The sequence below is a fragment of the Panthera leo genome, chromosome C1 (assembly GCF_018350215.1).
Source record: "Panthera leo isolate Ple1 chromosome C1, P.leo_Ple1_pat1.1, whole genome shotgun sequence".
NCBI classification, from domain to species: domain Eukaryota; kingdom Metazoa; phylum Chordata; class Mammalia; order Carnivora; family Felidae; genus Panthera; species Panthera leo.
In genome coordinates this window covers 103,101,880-103,123,692 of record NC_056686.1, presented here as the reverse complement: position 1 = coordinate 103,123,692, position 21,813 = coordinate 103,101,880, and the positions used below count along the sequence as shown (strand labels likewise).

General features: G+C 49.9%; 1 protein-coding gene across 6 annotated transcripts in view; it reads right to left on the bottom strand.

The window, feature by feature from the left end:
- Nucleotides 1-2,204: 2,204 nt before the first annotated feature.
- BCL9 (BCL9 transcription coactivator) overlaps nucleotides 2,205-21,813 on the bottom strand; it is an 84,641-nt gene continuing 65,032 nt past the window's right edge. For 3 of the 6 annotated variants that reach the window (XM_042953690.1, XM_042953691.1, XM_042953689.1), the window contains exons 3-10: nucleotides 21,089-21,180; nucleotides 16,322-16,634; nucleotides 14,791-15,107; nucleotides 13,385-13,574; nucleotides 12,344-12,497; nucleotides 7,281-9,522; nucleotides 5,751-6,011; nucleotides 2,205-4,645 (exon numbers count right to left, since the gene is read on the bottom strand). In XM_042953690.1, the coding sequence (XP_042809624.1) occupies nucleotides 3,528-4,645; nucleotides 5,751-6,011; nucleotides 7,281-9,522; nucleotides 12,344-12,497; nucleotides 13,385-13,574; nucleotides 14,791-15,107; nucleotides 16,322-16,374 (4,335 nt within the window). In that variant the 5' untranslated portion in view covers nucleotides 16,375-16,634; nucleotides 21,089-21,180 and the 3' untranslated portion in view covers nucleotides 2,205-3,527. The remainder of the gene's footprint in view (nucleotides 4,646-5,750; nucleotides 6,012-7,280; nucleotides 9,523-12,343; nucleotides 12,498-13,384; nucleotides 13,575-14,790; nucleotides 15,108-16,321; nucleotides 16,635-21,088; nucleotides 21,181-21,813) is intronic. The other 3 variants (XM_042953692.1, XM_042953693.1, XM_042953694.1) reach the window with 3 other exon arrangements.

The following is a 21,813-nucleotide window of genomic DNA, read 5'->3' as shown; positions in this document are numbered from 1 at the left end:
TTACAACAGTCAGGACTGGCTACACCATCTGTGGGGCCCAGTGCAGAATGGCACTGTGGGGTCCCCTATCCAACGATTATTGAGAATTTCAAAAGGTGACAGCAGACCAAGCCCCAGCCCTGGGCAGCTGCACAGGTTTCCCATCCATGAAAGCTGGCCCTGGTGACAGCAGGGGAGTAGGGAGTCTGGGAGAAATTTTGGATGAGTTTTTTTAAAAAGTAGCTTTAAAATCTGCAAATTTGTTTTAAAATTTCTATTTTCTCATGCCTCGCCCTTCACAAGACCCCCACAGTGGTTTATTTTCATTTATAAGTGCAGATCCTTTTAAAAAGCTTGTTTTATTTCACGTTGTTTTAGGGAAAAAAACACCACACTCTGTTAGTCCTTAAGAAATAATGCTATGATCCACACCCCACCACTTACCCCCTGAAATGAAGTAACCCATCATTATTGCACTTCCTCCATTTAGTCCTGAAATTGCGGAGAGACTGGCTGGGCTTTCACAGGATTATGTTAACATGAAATATCTTTATCAACCTTTTGCTAAGTTTTAAAAATTAGTTCTCTGTGCAACAGCATCCAGTCCCTCAAATGTGATTTTATTTCACAGCATTCTTAGTAAATTAGAAATTGTTCTGTTCAAACCCCAAATGAACTTAGTTTATCAGATATCATCGTGATGAAATGTTGTTGGTATCTGCTGACAGTGTAAATGAATGAAGATTTATGAAGGGGGCTTTTCAAAACTGCGCGGCTCTGCAGCGGGCAGCTCATCTGCACTGCCGCACTTGTCCAGCAGGGGGCGGCGCGAGCAGTGCCACATTCCCAGCGCCTCCCAGCAGGGGCCAGCCCGCTCTTGCCCTCCCCTGGCTCTCTCTTAGGGACAGTAGCAAGGGACCACGCACTATCAGTGAGCACAGCACCATCAGGTGCAGCAGGCAGTGGGGCTGCCCAAGAAGCCAGTCCAGTGGGCAAATGCCAGGTCCCCCAACCTTCCTTAGGGCTCTCCTCTCATGTTCCCCATGTGTCGCTGTTCCCTGCTCTCCTCTCTATGCTTCAAAGCCAGAGGACCTAGGAATATGGCTAAGTTCATGAAACAAAAGCCTCATTTTTGCTCCCCTGGAATAAACTTTTCACCACGCAGGACCATCTGAATATATCTGATTGTGCCAGAATCCTTAAACTTGAGCTCAGCTTTCTCATCTGCAAAGGAGATGAGTACCACCTACTTCGTAGGCCCCTCAAAGATCTGCACGAGAACACACATGGAAGGGACGGTGGGGGAGGTGCTCTCACGTTTGTTGTCTGGGGCTCCAGTGTTACTGAGAAGCCAGGGCTGCCGACGGTGGGAGAGAAAAACGGCTCTCAAACACCCTTCCCGGAGACAGAAACGGTCACAGGAAAAACTCCGGACTGTAGAACGCCAGCAGAGCCCAACTTGTCCAAGTTTGTCTGCAGCTGACTCCGCACCTGCAGCTCCTCACTTCTTCTCTCACCTGTGAAGGAACGCGCACACAGACGCCCACTCGCTCAGCTAAAAACGCCTAGGACCTAAAGAAATCCACACGCCGAAACAAATCCAAAGGCACAGAAACACAAACAGCCAGTCCCTCAGACGAGTACCTTGCAGGGTGCACGCTGCTGCACTGGGGGTCCTGTGTGTGATGGGGGATCGAACAGAGCACAGCCTGAGCAGGGCCGGGGGAGGGGAAGACGCCGACGAGCAGGCAGTGAGGACGGGAGCCAGAAGGGACCGCAGAAACCCACGGACTGTGGAGAGCCGCGATTTGCAGGGACAGCAGGAATGCGTTGCCTTAACAAGATCCAGGACATTTCACAGCTTATGCAAATGACTGCAAATCTACCTTCAGCCTTAATTACTTCACGCCATTAAACTGACTCTCACAGAAATTCCTGGGAAAGACCATTCTGGTAAAGAGGTGAATTTCAGCACTGGGGAGGGGGGTTGCCTGGCTTTCACGACTAGGACAGGACCCATTCTGGCAGGATAAATCCTCGGGGGCTTATTCCTCATTCTGCCTCGTCCACAGGGAAGAGGCTTCACCTGGGCCGCTGTAGCCTTTGCTAGCCTTCCTTTCCTCATCAGCCAACTCCCTACAAGGTGGAACCCTCTGGGCCACTTGGCAGCCACCATGCCCCATACCAAACAGCACAGGAACCCAAATGAACAAAAAAGGCAATTGGATTTTGTAAGAAACAATATATTTTATTTTTCTGACACCACAGCTCTGGTGAGTGGTTTTGTACCAAATTTAATGGAGGTTACACAGAACGTTTTACGCATGGGAGGGGGAGGGCAGGGGAGGAACCACAAAATTAAAAACAAAAACAAAAACGAAATCCTGGATAGCTTTTAGCATCTGTTCCACTCCCACATCGATAAAATTCACTTGGGAATTCCTAAGAAAAGGAGAACAGAAAACAAGGTGGGCAGGGAAGGGCGTGTTGGGGAAGAAGAGAAAGGGAGCAGAAGACCGCCGAGCATCCCAAGCACAGGCCTTTCCCTCGCGGAACCGGGACGACGCTCGGCCTGGAAGGCGAGGCTTTCATTAGATTTACTTCCCCAAAAGAACACCGTGTATTGCAGCTGCCAAAGGGAAAGAGGAGGAAAGCAGGGGTCACCAGTTGGGGGCGGGGGCACGGGAGAAGGAGATACACTTAACCAAGGAGATGAGGGCAGGGTGGGGGGGCGGGGAGGAGAGGGAAACTGAGAGAAAAACGTGAAGGTGGGTTTGCAGACTGGAAGAGACAGACCGTGCCGGAGAGCACTCGAACCGAAAAACAAACGTCCTAAGCTTCATTATTTTTGAAAAGAAAAATCTCCCCCCTCCCCCCACCCCTCGCTGAACTTAGTTCCTTTTTTTTGTGCTTTTCATTAATACTCTGCTCTGAGGTCGTAGTTTGGTTTTTTTCTATACACTGGAGTTGAAAGAAAATAGTCCAAAGGTCTGAAGACGGATTCTCCACCTAAAGTAAACGGCCCAGCATTCCTGTTCTCCTCTTGTCCCAAAGACTAAAGTCTCTGCTAAAATCCCTTTTACAATATAGTACAGTACACAAAAAAATAAAGCCCAAAGCAAATAAAAAAACAAACAAAAACAAAAAAACGAAACAAAACAAAAAAACAAAAACAAAACCAGAAAAGAATCCTGGGAGAAGCCAGTCCAAAGGACGTAAACATACAGAGAACGGTGCAACACATGACCGATGGCAATTCTCGAAGCACAGGCTACAGATTCCCAAAAGTAGGTGCCATCATGGGATACCCAAGTCCACAAAAATAATTTTTAAAAAATAAATCTTAAAAAAAACACACCTGTTGATTAAATGAATCATTTGTTTTCAGGTAAATCCATACATTCTCGAGTTCCCCCCTCCCCCAAAGCAGCCCTCGGGTCTCTGCTCTCCTATTGCCTGACCAACAGCACTCCCGGAACTCCCTCAAGGCAGCTCTCAGGACCCGGAATCTCATCTTGACAAGGATCGGCACATCCAATCTTAGCAGCTTAAAACATCATGTTTCCTGGGTTGCCAGGTCCTTGGCTGAATCCACCCATGCCCACGTCAGCGGCCATGCCCCGGGGCCTCATCTGTGGGGGGATCATGATGTTCTGTTGGGGTCCCATCATGCCCTGCATGGACATCATCATGCCTGGGGAGCCCACAGGCCCAGGGTGGGTGTAGAGCCCAGCAGGCCCCCGATCCTTGCCGGGAATCATGCCCACGGCGGCAGCCGGATTGCTCATCAGGGTAGGCTGGCCGGGCATTGTAGATTGTGCTGGTGACATCATCCGATGGTGAGGTCCCATCATGCCTTGCTGGAGAAAGGCTGGTGGTCTCATTGGGTTGTGGCCTGGCATGGATGGAGCCGTGCCAAGAGGGATGTCCGGAGTTCCCACTGGCCCTGGCCCTCCCATGCCAGGTAATGCTAGTCCCATTCTGGGGGCCTGTTCGCCCATCATCCCCTGCATGTGCGAAAACCCAGGCCCAGGCCCCTGGGGCTGTTTACGGCCTGGGACTTCCCCTCGAGGGAAATATTGCAGTGTCTGGCTAGGCTTCTCAGATGGAATAATGCGAGACAGATCAAACTCCGGGATTCCGGTGGCTCCAGGTCGGATGACCTCCTGCAGGTCTGGGTCTGTAAACACCGAAGGCATGCTGTTCCCCAGGACGGCGAAGGAGTCGGGACCCCCGGGGCCTCCAGGCTTGCAAAGTGCTGCATCTGCTGAACTCTGGGGCAGGGTGCTGGGGCGGCCAAGGGGGCCTTCTCCTGGGAAACCCATAGCTCCTGGGAAGCTGCCCTGCCCCCCACTGGGGCCGTTGTGAGGGAACGGAGCCTGCTGTGGAGGAGACTGTACTGGCGGGAAGCCCTGGGGGAAACCCATCCGTCCTTGAGGTACCATCGGAGGCTCCTGGGACCCATGCCCCATGATAGGATTGTGTGACATCAAGCCAGGCCCCATCGGGACCCCATGAGGAGGTATGTTGGGTCCCATGGCATTCGGAGAGGGCATCTGATTGGAGTGAGAGAGCGGCTGGGTCATTCCCATTGGGCTGAGGGTTGGCATCGGAACCACGGGGTTTGGACCTGAAATTCGAGGATTCTGTGTATTAATGCCCATCCCTAGAAAAATAAAGATATCAAAGGAATCACCTTAACCGAGAGCAACTTAGAAAAACTACAACAAATCCAATCAGCAACAACAAAAAGTCAAACGTGCAAGGTACTCTGTTGGGAAAACATATGTCACGGAGTCCCTGCCCTCAACAAGATCGAAATGCATTTTTGAGCACAGACACCCAACAGCTCTACGAGAGGTTATATTTTGAGTGTCAAACTGTATGACGTAAGAGTGTGTAGAAAACAACCAGGAAGAAAGTCTCCTGTGTGAAAAGTTACAAATTAATATGCAAACCAGTGTAGTCCTCTTCATTGGAGACATTTCATACAGAAAAAAAGAATCTGTCTGAAGTAAGTATGGTCCTCTTTGGAGAAAGAGGATTAATCAGTCCTACAAGTCCAAGAATCAGAAATAATAACAAGGAAACCAAACAGGCCTTTACCAAATGACATCTAGCATTATCTTTTTAGACTGCCTTACTCAGAGAGCATTTCACACTCTAGGGTGTATGAAACGTTAAAGAAACATAGCTTTTAACAGAGAGGGAAAGCATGCAGTTTCTACTATAGTCTCTGGGACATTTAAGTATTTGGTTTCTCTGTGGAATTACTACTGAGTATGGTAAGGACGGTGCTTGCTAGGAAATAGGGGCTTTTCCACCATCTCAAATCCCGTGGCTGCTTGTAGTTGGAGGCTGCCCTTCCAGAAAAACACTTAAAAACTAAAGACATCCAATCAGAATGTTAAAAGGAAACTGCTTTCAGTCTTGCTCCAGGAGGACCCTCCCTACTCTGACCCTCGACACCCCCCCCCCACCACAAAAAGGGAAAAACGAACCCATCCAGGCACACAGAAGCATCAGAACTTCTATAAGTTCATTCTAAGAACTGTCAAGAAATCTGCTTTCCAATAAGCGCGGACTGAGTCAAACTAATACAAAATTGCTATCTTCCTCTAGTGCAGACACTTTAATTCTATCGACGGTATTCTTTCTCAACTCGTTGCACCTCCACCAGTTGAGGTCTGCAGCTGTCGACAAAGCACGCGAGAAGTCTCTCTTTTGTCTAACACGGGCTCCGTATCCTAGCTTCCATCCTGATTGCTTACCTGGCATATTATTCATTGATGGCAAGTTGGGAGAGCGAGCTGGAGGGGAGTCGTCATCGGAGCTGGCCACAGTCTTGATGGCGTCGTGGTATAAAGGGGTAGAACTGGGCATTGCGAACTTGGACATTCGAGACATCATAATAGACAGTGGGTTCTGGGAAAGGGTTGGCTCGGGAGGCATGGTGTAAGGTGTACTAGAGGGAAGACTTCCAGGGATATTCACAGAGGCAGACTGGCTGGCTGTAGGAGGTGGGGGGCCACCTAGAAGAAAGCAAAATGAAACAAAAACAGGCAGGGAATTAGATTGCTCTTGAAGGCTATCAGGCCTATGATTATGAACTAGCAAGGCCAGGGAAGCGACAGATGAACAGGACAGTGTTATTAGACCCGGGACAGGAATCATCAGTCTTCTAGTCAAGATCTGTGTGTGTGCAGAGGGCAGACCGCAGCGTAATACAGAGGTGACGAATCAGCAGACGTGAAGACAAACACACCAAGAATGCCTCAGACAGAACTTGAAGCTTGGGAAAAACACGGCTTACGGACAACTATTTCACTGAAAAGAACACGACATAAGCAGGTCTTTCCCTTGCCGATCACAACTCAAAATTCAACTCCGGTATTTAGTCTGCTGTGGAGCCAGACTAGCGATCTGACCCCAGCCACCAACCCTACACATGCTCTTGATTAATTTCCACAACCAAAGTGTTTGAACAAAAAAGTTCTGAGGGGGCTGTCCCACCGTCCTGCTTTCATGACCCGCTAACCAATGGAGAGGGGCGCTTTAACTTGGTAGTATATGTTTTCTATCTTACTCGGAGTCTAGTTTTTCTCAAGTGGGGACAAGGCGGACCTAGTATTTACACCTCGGTGCTCATCTTCCACGGACCACCTCTGGTCCCATTCATAAAACCACCATCATCAGTGAGAGCTTCTCCTGGGAAGAAAATACTGATAAATTGCGGCTGATCTGTGAGAACAGCAGTCTACCAAAGAGGTTTTGGGAACTGCTTCTGTGGCCAACGTGTATTTACGAGAACCACTCAAATCTCTCAGCGGCCTCCCCTTTGTGCTTAGGATTATACTCAGAGCCTGTGGATGTTGAGGGCAGCCCCTCCAGTGGGCGGGCCTAGTATTTAAAGCAGCCACATTTACCCACCGTTAAGGCATTTTATTTCACCAACATGTTCACCGTGCAAATGTAAATTTGTCTGTGAAATGACAAATACTTCCCATTTTCTCCTCTTCCTTTTAACAGTCCCATCTGACACACATACTCTGCCCTGAGAGCCGTGTTTCTCTGCCAGGATGGGACGCCTGTGCCTAACCCCGTGGAAGTACCGACGATGCACACGGCCACAGATACGTCCGTCTCGGCAGAGGGCACCTCCGAGTGCAGAGCTCAGAGACATGTCTCCGGGCACCAGCTGCATCATCAAGTCAGGACACCGGCTTCCTCAAAGGGCATAAACCAGGCTTTTGCAATCTCTGGCTCACAAGGGGCGACCGTGAGGACGCGAGCGTACTGACCTGACTCTACACTGCCCAGCATGGCTGGGGAGGCCATGGTGAGGGGTGCTTTATGGTTTGGAGGGATCCCGGGACTCTGGAGGGGAGGTTTTGGAGAGGAGGTCCATCCAGGTGACGGGGCAGGAAGTGATGGAGACTTGAGGTGAACAGGCGAAGCAGCAGCAGACCCCAAGACGGGGGGGGACTTAATGGACGCAGCAGCAGCCGGGCCCGCCAGCATGCCTGCCAGCTGCGATGGAGTCTGGGGGGACTTGAGGTTCCCCGAGGGCGAGCCCAGCATTGGTGACTGGACTTGGCACACCGTGGGAGACTTCAGAGGGTTGATGCCTGGGGAGTGCCCCTGGCTGCCTGCCGCAGATATATCCAAGGGCTTCCGCCCCAGGCCACGCTGCACTGGAGGAGCGGTGTTGAGGCTAGTGGGGTTACTGGAAGGGTTGAGAGGTAGTGCTGGCATATGACTGAGCCGGCTGTTAGTCCTTTGGTCGGGCCCGACTGGTTCTCTGAGACTCCGCAAGCCACTGTTGCTGCCTGGACCCTGAGACATGGGGAGAAACGGCCTGGGGCCCATGCCGTATTCTTGCTGGGGGTGCTCCCCAAACGGCAGGGGCACCATCTTCTGCTGAGCAGACAGCACGTCTGTGCCACCCGGGCGTAACTTCATCATCTCCTCAGGGCCCGTCCCAGCCTCTCTCATCTTCTGAGGTATCATCTGAGGGTTGGATCCCATGTTGACGTTCAGACTGACATCTCCCTTCATCCCACCGGGAACCATCCCAAACTCCAGTTCCCGACCAGGGCCCATCTGCGGGGGCATTCCTTTCGGAAAGTCGCCCCGAGAGGGACTCAGAGGGCCCTCGACGGGTATTCGAGGGAAAATGGGACTGCTCCCAGGCTCCATGTGTCGCTGGGAGCCGGGGATCAACCTGTTCATCTCCATGCTGGGCCTGATGCTTTCCATGCTCATCCCCGGGGGGAGGCCCAGCTGCTTCTCCGCCAGCTGCTGTTGAAACATCTCTTCGGACAATCCTTGGGGGTTTGGGAAGCGTTCCCCTCGGCCAGGACCACTGAAGACACCCTGGCCAGGCGGGAAGTTTCGACCGTCTGCGATTTTTGGCACATCGTCTGGCCAACTGACTCCAGAAAGACCCGGTCTCGATGCTGGGTTGGGGACGTTCGGTCCCTCCATTTCAGAGTTGATCATTCCCGCAAACCCAGGGAGGCGCATCTGGCTCCCTGCCATGTTGGGGTGGGGAGCCATGCCCCTCGGGGGCAGAGAATGAGGCATGCTGATCCCATCAGCAAAGGGCTCTGCGCCCCCCGGCCCCCAGCCTTCACCGGGGGCCATCTGGTATGGAGGGGGAGGCCCTCGGCCCACGCCCCGAGGCCCATGCTGATGGACCATCATGTCCTGGAGGGAGCACTGCTGCACAACAGCGTGCTCCTGCTTCCTCCTTTTCTCCTCGTAAAACTCCTGCTGCAGCTTCAGCCAAGCTATCTGCTCGGGGGTCATGTGGTCCAGGTGGTCAGGTCCCATGGGCCCAGACTGGGAGTTCATGGAAGGTGGAACCATTTCATCCGGAGAAAAGGGCACATCTCTATGTCCTTGAGGGCCAAATGGAGCTCCCACATCTGTCCGGGGCCCAGGTCCCTTCCCTAGGCTTTGGGATTGAGCCATCATGGCCTGTATCGGCCCTTCTGGTTTTTTCTGAGGTCCATCTAATACCCCAGTGTTCTGCTGGGGTCCCCCACTTTGTCCTCCTGTGAATTCTTTCTCGTCGGGGAAAAGCATCCGTTGGATATCTCGGAGCGTTTGTAAGGAGCGCTCCCGGTGCTCCAGCTGCTCCTGAGACAGGCCATCGGGGTTCTCTCCCAGCGCGGGGGGCTCGCCACTGGACGCTGGTGGAGGTGGGGCGGCTTTGGGATCTGCTGAAGAGCTACTGCTCCCCTGGGAGACAGGGGTCACCGCTCGGTTATTGGGTGTCGAGTTCGGCCCAGTACCGTCTGGGGGCAGTGGCGTGGAGCTGGCGGGGCTGCCCCCAGGAGGGATCAGTTTGTTTTCTACACCAGGACTGTCCCGGTCCAGAGGACGCGGGGGTGCAGCAGGCTTGGGTGCTGGTGCCGGAGTGGGCGGGGTCGGCTGCAGCCTGGTATTCTGGGAAGAATTCTGGTCCTGGCTGGCAGGAGCTGGGGGCTGTGGTGGGAGGGGTTTCGGATCATTCCGAAGGGCAGATATCTGTGTGTTCTGAAAACAAACGAGATTTTAAAAAATCATTGGTAAGTTGTACAAAGAGGCGATGAAAAAGGCAAGGCACGTTATAAAGGATTTGTCCCCACAACATAAATCTACTCTGACAATTGCTGTACAGCCCCACTCTGGACATGGGGACGTTCTGATTTTTTTCTTTCCCTTTACTGTCAAATGGCATCCTCTTTCCCGTGCTGAAGATCAGGTTTCAATAACTTTATAAGCATGCCAGGGGGAGAGCCACTCTGCCAAAGTGAATACATTTGAGTATCTATTTCGAGGAACAGGTTTGATATCGCATGTACCGTGTGTTGCTGATTCAAAGAGAGATTAGTTTCTTGGTATGTGGGAGGCTGTACCTAACACCTTTTCTTTTCCCCGAAAGTACGACTGGGTATGCAGACTTCTCACTGTCAATCAAGAGGGCTGATGTTTTCAACCGAAAGAGAAAGTCCCTGTCACTGACAGCTCTGTACCCTCCCAGCTGGAGGAAGCAGGAAAGGCCGTTCAGTGTCGGCGTCTCCTCTGGCAGGGGGACTACCTAAGTACTCCTCTCCTTGAGTTTCCAGGGGGCCTGACATCTCTGGTTTCTGTTTTCAGTTTGTGATCACTGATTCCATATTCGATAAGAATTTGTACATTAACTGTAGTAAGATAATCCGCAGGCAGGAAGCGTCCGTGGAGAAATCTGAGGCTATCTAGCTCATGGTGTCTCTCGGTCTGTTCTTTCCAATAGACGGCGGACTGCCCTTTCTATAGGCTGGATGATAGCCTCGTTATTATTTATTAAGTACCAGCGCTACACTAAGTCCTGCAGCAGGTGACAAGGATGCTGTTAGTGCCTGGAAGAGGGACGTGTGTGTCCTGGGTCTACACCCTGGTGCTGTGGGAGGTACTGGAGGAGAACCAAAGGGCCCTGCCTACAAACCTCAGCTCAGGGATCTTTCGCCAGGCTCTAGGGAGCCGCATGATCCGTTTTTTGATGTTCATTCGCTCCTACTTGTTCACTTAATCCAGTCTGCGTTTCCAAACCCCTGCCTCCCCACTGACTCTCTGGAATGGTTCCCTGTGTGCACATTTGTACACGACTCGTCATGTGTATCTCCGCATGGAACAGTTTGTGTTGCATAAACACAAAGACTATCCTCGGGTGTTCCCGTTCTGTGAATATGTATGTAAATGTTTCGCTTGCAGGTAGCCACACACATATGTCTGCAGACAGAGACCGGTTCGGGGAAGGCTGGCTAAACCTGCGAGGGCTCTGTGTGCTCCGAGTGTTTTCCATGTCCCCGCCTCCCTCACTGGAGCGCGGAGGTCACCTTCATCCTCCTTCCAGTGCCATTTTAAGTTTGCCTTTGGTGGCCAGGTTTTGTTTGTTTGTTGGGGGGGTGGGCATGGACTCTGTCATGTGACCAGAACAGAGGAAGCACTTCAGTGCCACTTTCGATTTCAGATTTGGAGCAACGGCAATCTGATTATTCCCAATTCCAGCTCCTTCTCTGACTCATTTCAGTACCGGAGAAGGTGGAGGTGAAAACTGGTACAATCTGTCATCCAATCGATCAAATGTTAGTCTGCACTACAACGAACCCTGTGCATTCCAGATAATATAAATCTTAAGCATTATATATGTGTCTAAAAGGTTTAAGTATCAATTAAAAAACATATATATATATATATATATATATATATATATAAATTTAAATATTATGTATGTCCACCTCTATCCTTCTTGACTAGCAGAGATGTATGAGCAGCGCGAAATGCCTTTTCTAAGTCTAACAAAGCCCAAGCTCTGCTATGTCAACAGAGAGGGGCTTCGTTGATAAACGACATAGATGAAAACTTTATTTTATCTTGAATTGTCACTTCAGTCATTTAATGTCACTTAACTGTTCCCATGTCGAAGACCCAACCCAGCGCTAGATCTTAGGCTTCCTGAAAGCAGGGACTGTGTCTGGAACCTCTTAGTGTCCCCACGGCACTCGCCAACACCTGTCCCAAGAAATAACTTTTGGTTCCATCTGGAACGCTGTCTTGAAGCAACCATAGCATGCTTTTTCTAATGTGGTTTGCAGCAGGCACTTAAGTTCCAGACAGGAAACAGACTAACGTTTATTATAATTTTGGAAATATCAAGCGATTAAAAGCACTCAATGGTCCTCTCACTCTGAAATACATGAGGATCATTCTGAAAGTCACTGAGACTGTAATTATGGTATTATCAGCATGTGCTCCAGGACTGTGGCTTTAGTTATTCCTTTTCTGTTCTGCAACTAACTCAAGAATGTTTGTCAGTTTTTAGAAACCTGCCCCGTACACAGGGTCTGAAGTCAGCTTTTCCCAGAGATGGTTAGTTAACATGAAGGAAATCTAAGGTCTCCACATAACTCCTTTTTTATTGTGTCTTTCTCTCCCAGTAATCCATCAGTATACCAGCATGCTGATAGAAAAGGCCGGTACAGGGGCGCCTGGGTGGCTCAGTCGGTTGGACGTCCGACTTCGGCTCAGGTCATGATATCGCAGTCTGTGAGTTCGAGCCCCGCATCAGTCTCTGTGCTGACAGCTCAGAGCCTGGAGCCTGTTTCAGATTCTGGGTCTCCCTCTCTCTCTGACCTTCCCCCGTTCATGCTCTGTCTCTCTCTGTCTCAAAAATGAATAAATGTTAAAAAAATTAAAAAAAAAAAAAAAGAAAAAAAAGAAAAGGCCAGTACAGTGCGATCCGCCTGAAGCCACACAGTGCCAGGACTAGGTGTCCAGAATGCAGCTTACACCATCAAGACTACCCTCCCTGCCAATGACATTCACTGTCTCCCACCTGTACAGCTGCTGTAGAGCCTTTAAACCACACTCCACTTCCAGAATGGCCTACCAGAGGGGCTGTGCTTCGCTCTGTCTTGCTGTTAGAGATGTTCTGGATGTGGAAAGTGACGATAGTTTCAACCTGGCCCTTCAACACAGCTTCCGCAGCTCTGCAGAGACGAAAGAGATGCATACGCTAGGACGTGCTTCTATTTCACTACCTGTAATTCCAAAACGTTTTAACCCCAGACTGAACTTGTACAAGGGGAAGGAAGGCGTTCCGTGTAGACAGCCACCAGAAATGTTGAATAAGAATCAAGAAACACAGGGTTTTCATTATCTGTGTCTATCACTTACCACCAGACTTCTGAAATCTAATGACAGCCATTAGCAAATCTCAAAACAGGCATGTAAAAAACCTGAGATTTTCTCCTTCAAACCAATGTCCTGTGGTAGGTGTGTTTTTATGGAATCCTAGTTCAAAATCCCAACCACAAATACGAAATCTCACAATACCTAATGATACTCTAAGGCTGTCAAAATTCACTTTGTATGTATGTAAGGTATAGTCACATTCTTTATAAATTAAATAAGTAAAAAATCTGCTGGTCCATCCACCAGAGACATAGGTACCAAAACGTCCACCGTAGTTATCTCTATGAACTCCAGGCAGATTTTTCTTTTTAGTTATTCATATTTTCTAATTATTCCAAGATAGACCTGTATTACTTGTGTTATTTAAAAAAGGATGCTAAATCACAGAAAGGTGTATATTGTGTAATTAATCTCTTTTATGTTTAAAAAAGATCTAGATGTATATTACAAGCATAAAAAACTTCTGGAAGGAAAGCCCAAGTATCATTAGTGGTTGCCTCTGGGGAGAGAGGGTAGGGAGGTTTAATATTTTATTTTACTTTACCCCTTTCTGTCCTGTTAACTTTAAGTGATCATAACACAGGTTAGGGGAGGGGGGAAGGAGTAGTCCTCAGTGGGAATAAGAACTTAGGTGTCCAAACACACAAGCCATGCCAACAGCAAGACACAGCCATTAACTTACTTATTGGCCATCTCAGTAGAAAACACATACACCACTTTGGCGGGAGTCTTCTGAGCAGGTGTGGGCTCTGGGGCAGTAGTCTGGCCATGGGAGGGGGTGGAAGACCTGGGGGCCGTAGCATTTGACGGGGTCATCGAGTGTGGCGTGTGCTGGGAATCCTGGGACTTTATGTGGTCAGCAGAATTACATTCTAGAAGAATGAAAAGATCCGCGTCACGGAGAGAATAAAACTTCTTCTGCCAGCATTTATATAGCACAAGCCCACCTTGAGAATTTCAAGGAGGAGGCACCTTGCTAACAGGAGACCTCTAATTTTAAAAACTCCAACACACTTGCCCCGAAATGATGAATTACAAAGCATTCCTCCCCCACCTCCTTACTTCTATAGGGCGCATCCTTCAGATATCAGCGCAAACATCCCTCCTTCCTGGAAACCTTTTTGGAACCTCTTGGACTGGATGCCCCTGTGGGTTGAACCCATAGCCCCCACATTCTCTGATTTCAGCATTTGTCCAATTTGATTGTAATCGTTTAACGATGTGCCGTCTAGGTGCGCTCACATCCTCAGGGACAGCAGCTGCATCCATCTTGCTGACCGTGGCCCCCCAGCACCCAGCACAGCGCTGGCACTCATGACAGGCCTCCCCACAAACACCCGAGGGAGGAACGAAAGACGGGGACAGTCACCAGGTTTTCATCTCTAATTTGGGTTGGGGGCTCACACTTCCTCTCCTGGAATGCTAACTTCATGCTCTGGCCTACAGTTAGGATTTTTGGTTTTACACTAGGAGGAAAAACAACTAAAACCACAGCCATTGGTCCCACATTCCTCCTGGCTGGCTCCACTGTGGGGCCTCCCCTATGTCTCCCCCAACGTAGCCACTCATCCTGCCACACTGAAATCAGCCGGGACAAACCCACACTAGTGCCAGCGCTAACCCTCGTGCCTACAATGCTGGCAAGGTGGGAGCCAGAGAGCACAAAACCCACGTCTTAGAGGGTGAATCTGACAGAGAAAAGGAAGGGACGCCAGGAAAACTGCTCAAGTGCGGGCCACTGGGGTCGACAGGCTGGAGCTGCTGGTTTGATTCTGGAGTATAAATAGCACGGAGGCCAGACACATCCATAAGAACGTGGTTAGGACCACGGAACGTCCTACTGTAACCCCCAGAACACCTGCATCATCAAGAGCAAGAGCTCCTCAACAAAGTGGTTCCACACTGCTCTTCAGTGAGCAGGAAAATGAGAAGAAATGGTTCCCTCTTAATAAGCCGTGACAACGCCTGAGTCTGATACCTACTCTCCCCACTCGGCTGCTATTAGGCTCTCTGGCATCCAGCAATGGCGGAGGCCTTCCCTCGGGAATACCTACTTCCCTCTGAGTCTCAAAGATCTTATAGACATACCTTTAATGTCAGAGTCATCGTTTGGAGTCCCAGGATCTCTCTGATCAAAGGAGTCGGCGGAAATACTTCGCTCCCTTTTCCCCTTGCCCTTGGCACCATTTCCAGCCCCATTCTTCAGCCCCATGCTCCCACCTGGGCCAGGGGGTGCTTTAGGGGTATGGCCCCCACTCTTGGAGTCACAGGGGGATGGCTGGGATTGGCTGGCTGAGCCCCCCTGTTTACCCTGATTGGAGAATTTGGAATCCAGCTGGGGGTTTCCAGATGGGGACATCACTGTAGGGGGACGGACCATCACCTCCTGCTTTGACTTAGGGCTACTAAAAGAGACAAATAATAAAGAGAGATCAGATGCCGGATACAGCTGGGCAGCCCAAATCAGGAAGAAGCAGTTTCTAGGAGCAGGTCAAGGAGACACAGAGGACTAAGTAACTACCCCACCTTTCACCTCGGCTCCTTCCTCACCCCCTCCAACCCCACTCTCATCTCGGAGCTATCGACAGAGAGGAGGGTCAGGCAGAGTGGCCTGCCAGGTCTCAGGAACCCTAGAGTCACATGGGGACCCATCTCTAGGGCTTCTGTCAATAAAGGACAATGGTTTCTATGTACATAGAGAAGTGACTCTCACACTAAGACTAGCTCAGAGTAAACAAACAGGCATCGTTAAGATCAAAATACTACCCACCCCCTGGCTGATGACAAGGAACAGCTGTAACGAGAGCCTAGCTTCCCTGCTGGAAAATACGAGCAAGACCCGGAGAGTACACGAGGAAACCCGCTGCTGAATGGCAGGTTAGGGAAACCCTGCCAGACACGAGTCCCTCAAACAAGCAGTATCGCACGCCAGAGCAGATTATGCTAACCAGTGCCCCAAGGGATGTGGAAAAAGTTCTTTCAAATATCCATTTAAGGGGCCCCCGGGTGGCTCAGTCAGTTGAGTGTCCGACTCTTGCTTTCGGCTCAGGTCACGATCTCACAGTTGGTGGGTCGAGCCCTGTGTCGGGCTCTGTGCTGACAGTGTGGAGCCTGCTTGGGATTCCCTCTTGGATCCTGCCCCCCCTCTCTCTGCCTCTCCCCTGCTTGTGCTCTCTCTGTCTCTCTCTCAAAACAAAGAGAAAAAAGTTTCAATTTAAGTACTGTGGAACAGAGGAGAAAGCTTCACAGCGGGAGTCCAGTCCAGGGCTGGTGTTTTAGTCCTAGGATCTCAGGCCTCCTCACCATTCCAGACCTCGGCTTCCTCACTCGCCAAGGTTAGCACATGGTGCTGGGTGAACTCTAAGGTCCTCTCCTTTGCGCTTTGGGGAGGGGGCGGGGGTGGAGAGGCGCCGTCGGAGAACAATGGGCGGAAGAACACCAACGGACGTCTCTAACAGAAAGCCCGATGGTACTATAGCCCGTTTATTATTCTGTTTTCTCCTCTTTTCCCTGCTCGAGTCTCATCTGCGTCCAATCCAAACACACCGTTCCCTCAAGGAGTGTTCATGGTCCACCTGCGACACCCCCAGGGGGCAGCCGGGCGGGCTCTAGCCCTTACCTCTGTGTGTTTCCTGATGGAGAGTTCCTCACTTTGGGGTTACTGGAATGCATTGATTGAAATCCTGAGCGTGCAGTCACAAACAGGGACGGGCTCACCGAGTTCCTCTCGGGCTGCAGCACAGACAGCTGCTGAGGGCAGTGGCGGCGGCCGGCGGCTTGCTGGGCGCGGCCCTCAGCGCTGGCCACCTGTATGCCTTTTTCCTCTTTGCTTTTCTCTGCTGTGGAAGTGGGTCCTTTCCCCTTGCAGCTCCGGCATCCTCTGGGTGTGTGCCTCCTGCTGCCAAAGGAAAATCTCGCATCTCCAGGGCACACTATGGGAAAAGGCCACCCAGAAAGACATAAAACACCCTTACAACAGGATCAAGGTTACAGTCTAGCCAACTAGACGCGGCGGCTACATCACTCCTCGGCTTCCAACAGGGCCAAAGGGGGAGCGGTGTTCATGCTCTGGCGAGAAGGCAGCTAGAGAGTGACAGGACTCTCTGCCAAGCACACGGGCCTCCCACCAAGTATCATGTACCGGGCGTCGGCAAGCACACGAGAAAAACATTTCATCTTCAGCCATATATTCTCCCTTACATTTCTCCACTTCCAGATACAAACCCGCCCAAAACGCAGGTTTATCTGCTCTTTTCAAAACAATGCTTTGAAACCACAGGGTACTCCCAAATCCATAGCAACTATCCGGTGTTTCGCCTCTGATGGCAGACAACGGCACTGAAATGTAGCAAACCCATCCCGATGTCAAACCACGAAACAAATTAATCTCTGTTTATATTCTCGGGGCCTCAGGGTGGGGAGACATTGGAGGAGGTCCTTCTGAGATCGGCTGCTGAGCCAATACCAAATACAATCAGTTCTGCCCCCTGACTTCCACGATCTTTCTATTAAATTATGCCAAGGATGTGTCTGGAGTTCTCGCTGTTTAATGACAGGGACCGTAGGCATGGCTAAGCATGGGAATGATCCATCATATTGAAGGTAAAAGAACATCTTTGGAAGCTAAGATAGTTTTTGAGACAATTTGCAAGGCTAATTTGAAGCATAAAGGTCAAGAAAATATTCCCAAACCTAGCCAGAGAGCAAATGAGAACGCCCTTTACTTCAGGACGCCTGGACTAGTTCAGGGACAACCAAAACCCACTTTCAGTCACTGATCCTTCCAGGGCAGTTCCAATATGGTTTTCTGGTAACCGCTGTCCCCTCTACTCTCTTCTGATAGCTTGGCGGGACTTCTGATAGCTTGGCAAAGGGGCCCGGGACTGAGATAGAAGGATGTAAGATGCGGGACTCGTGGCTGAAGAATCACAGGGAGCCAGAAGTAGCTCGGGTGTTACCGCTTACACACACTTTGTGGGACTCCAGAACCGGACTGGAGATTGGGAGTTGTTACAGGTTTTGGCGCCGAGTCCGATCACGGTCAAGGGTTAAACATCCATGTCTTCCTTTGGAAATCTGCAATAGTCCCAGCATTTTACCTGAGACGCTAAAAGGAATTTATGGAAGTTCTCAGTGCACACAATTACTTTTTTTTTTTTTTCCTTTTTAAATGATGAAGTCAGGAAAAACAACTAGAAGAAAATGGTATGGAATGTTTTCTATGCCGACCTCGGGGGGAAAAACATCCCCAAAAAACATTTTGGTCTTGATGGTATTTAAGGTTGTACTTTTAGCCCCCACCACCTTCAGCTTTTTCTTTTTTTCAGTCTGAACTATAAAATTGATCGTGGTTGTCAAGTCTGACATACATAATCATAAACCATTTTGTAACCTCTCACTAAACATCAGGAATCCCTGGTAACATACAAGTAGCTACTGAATCTTGCATGGACAAAGCCATCAGAAAACATTTACCTCAGGAACAGAAAAGTGGTTCCCACCAAATAGTCCCCTTCTGTAACTTCTGGTACTTTCTGTCTGCATCACACATTCTAGCACTCAATCATATGTCATACTGAATAGTCCTATGTGTATGTTTTATCTCCTTATGAAGAAAGACTATGTTCTTTGAAGACAAGAATCTTGTTTTCAAGTTCTTTGGCTTGTCTATAATACTCAGCATGATGTACTAAGATGTGATCGGACCCTCAGTGACATACTCCGTCTGCTTCTCCCAGAACAGAAACACCTGGCATTTGTGGTACACTTTCTCCAAAGGAACTCAAAACATATTACAAATATCAAATCGCCTCAATCTGCCAGGCCTATCTTTAAAAAAATATTTTTTTTAAATGTTGATTTATGTTTGAAAGAGAGAAACAGAGTGTAAGTAGGGGAGAGGCAGAGAGAGAGGGAGACAACAGGATCCGAAGCAGGTTCCAGGCTCTGAGCTGTCAGCACAGAGCCTGATGCGGGGCTCGAACTCCGGAACTGCAAGATCATGACCTGAGCCGAAGTCGCTTAACCGACTGAGCCACCCAGGTGCCCCAGTCTGCCAGGCATTTCTGATGAACTGGTAGCAAAGATGATTTCTGATAATAATACTGTGAGCACACAATACTTTTATCTTCAAAGTACTCCTAAAGACAGTTTCTTATTCTCACATGTTTCTCAGCCTTGATGGATGGGCATTTTACAGGTGAATGGGGGGAGCACATGTGAACGGTGTGCAGGGCTTCTTCCCAGGTTTGCAATCGGTTCTCCCCGACCCTACTCTTCATCGACCCTACTCTTCACCTCCTCACCATGACCTCATGGGCGGAGAGACAGCACGAAGGCTGAAGCAGGCATGTGGACTCCCTGACTGACGGGGAACAAAATCCCGGGTTTTCAAAATCCCGGGTTTTCAAAACCCCTGGATGAGCCAGGGGAGTAGCTGAAGTCAGTCACCCTAGCCTTAGCCCGGCAAAAGAATCCACCAAGTGTCTCATCATATAGCTCCAAAGACTACAATTTGGCTCTTTGGTGCCTACATTTGCAGGCTGGTGCTCAGCTGTCATTTTAAGGACTGGAAAAGGTCTTCCACAGAAGATGATTCATTACAGCCACAGAGAGACTTTTTCCTCCAATAGAACTCAGGCTTCCAACTTGAAGATCTATTCATTCAATGCTTCTCCCTTTTCTTCTTAGCTCATATTTAAAATTCTTCCTAACAAGGTATCAGGCACTCTTTCAGGCAAGGCCTGTACATATTAAGTCACTGACCACAGCGCCGGGAGGCAGGTACCCCCACCTATTTGAGAGGTGAGGAAACTGAGGCTCTGAAACGTTTAGCCGTTCGCCGGAGCGAGTTGGGTCATACGTGAGTTAGTCATATGCGAGTTAGTCATACTCTAGTAAGTGGGAGAGCTGGCATTCGGCCAGGCCCCCGGCTGTGCTCTTCATCACTGTCAAGATGGGGACTTGGTGGACAAGGTGAGCTAGTGCCCAGAAGACAGTGCTTGGCGGCACGGTATCAGCCTCTGGGTTAACTGGTACTACGGCAACCATCACTGTCTAGCCAACTCACTCGCTTATCCTGCCCAATGGCATTTCATATCTTGTTCCTCTCCAACTGTCCCCTTCCACCCCGCCCTCCCCTCTCTCAGGGAACGGTCCTGCCCAGGACTTAACAAGGAGAAAAGAAGTCACCAGGCAGGACGTGACGTCGTCCTCACCACCAAGTCTGCAAACCTGTTTTCACGGTACCCACCTCCTCCTTCTTCTCTATCATCGAAACAGAGAAAATAGCCCACTTTTCCTCAAAGGTCAGTCCCGCCACAGGCGGTCTAGACCCCATCCCTTCCAGCTTTCCACGAGCACGCTCTCTCTCTCTCTCTCTCTCTCTCTCTCTCTCTCCTCGGGTCTTCCCCGCTATCTGCTGCGTGCTTCCAGCCACCACGCAGACACGTGCGTGGTATGTCTTCCAGCGTTGAACAGAGACCAAAAAATTACAGAAAAACAAAGCATGTTCTTAGTCCCTCTCAGAGCCAAGTCTCTCCACAGAGTTGACAAGACACGTGGTTTTCCCTTCCTTACTTGCCGTTCACCCTTTAACCATTTTAAACTGACTTCCACCCCCCACCCCCACCCGGATCACAGAAACCACTGTTTTGCTTAAGGTCACCACTGGCCACTTTTGTAACCTCATCGGACTCCACCTCTTAGTCTGCCAGCTGATCACCTCCTTCTTGGAACTCTCCCCTCTTGGTTGCCAGGCCGCCACACTTCCCTGGTTTCCCTCCTGCCTCCCCAGTCGCTCTCCACCTGCGCCCTGTGCCAGCCCCTTCTCCACTCAGCCTCTACGACTCAGAGCTCCTCAGAGCTCCTCGGCACTCTTCTCTCCCCACTCTGTAAGCTCTCTCGGAGCCAGTGACTCCCAATTTCCCATCTCCAGCTCAGCTGGCACCCCGCAGACCTGCACACGCAGCCACCACCTTGACGTCTCCCTAGATGGGAGAAGAACTCTTCATCCCTCCCCAACGCAACTGCCCCTCAGTCTTCCACACTGTGGTCAATGGCACTTTCGTCCACCCGGTCGGTTCTTGCCGGAAACACGGGAGTCATTCCCGACACGTCTCTCCCTCACCACAACCCTCCGTATGGAGTCTGAATATTTTTGCCGAATGCCTGAAATCTCGGCTTCGGGATTTCTTCTTCAGGAAGGGAAGGCAGGGGTCAAGGGTGATTTGTTTGGTCACCTCTGTGTTCCCAGCGCTTACTATAGCACCCAGCATGAGGTGTCTGCTCAAAAAATATCTGTTGAACAAAAGCCGAAGTTCTTCCCCAAGATCATCTTTCTAAGCCAGCCAGGTTCTCTAGTGCCACCATCCATCAGGCTACTCACCGAAACCCCAAGGGTCACGATACCGCAGTGCTCATCCTGGAGGTGAGGAGCTGGGGGAGTCCGGGAACCCCTTTCTCAAAGGTGACCCTCACCTGGATGAGGATGAAGAAGAAAAACTTCTAAATGGATTAAAAAAAATTTTTTTTTTTACATTTATTTATTTCTGAGAGCGAGAGACAGAGCACAAGTTGGGGAGGGGCAGAGAGAGAGGGAGACACAGAATCCGAAACAGGCTCGACATGGGGCTCGAACTCACAAACTGTGAGATCATGACCTGAGCCGAAGTCAGACGCTAACTGACTGAGCCACCCAGGCGCCCCTAAATGGATTTTTTAAAAAAATCCACTATATCGTGTTGTCACTGAACACCTTAAGAGAAGAACAGATTTCCTATTTATTCTAGAATACTAGATTGAGAGGCTGTTGTCACCTCCCAGGTAAAGGGAATCAACTTCCAATTTTTTAAAGAGTGTGTTATCCAATCTGCAGACATCTCAAGGCCCTAGGCCTTGGGACTTTGCCTCTTCCCCAACTGCACGTTTTATTTTCAGCGACTGGTGAAATACTAAGAGCAAATAAAATCAATGTTTCTATTTTTTAAATTTCTGGGCATTTGGTAGGAGAAAAACACCCCTCCCATTTTTGCTTCTGTCCAGTCCTTGTTATTAGGGAGAAGTGAGAGCTGGCTGGGAAGGCGGGAGACACACAACTGGAGACATGATGCC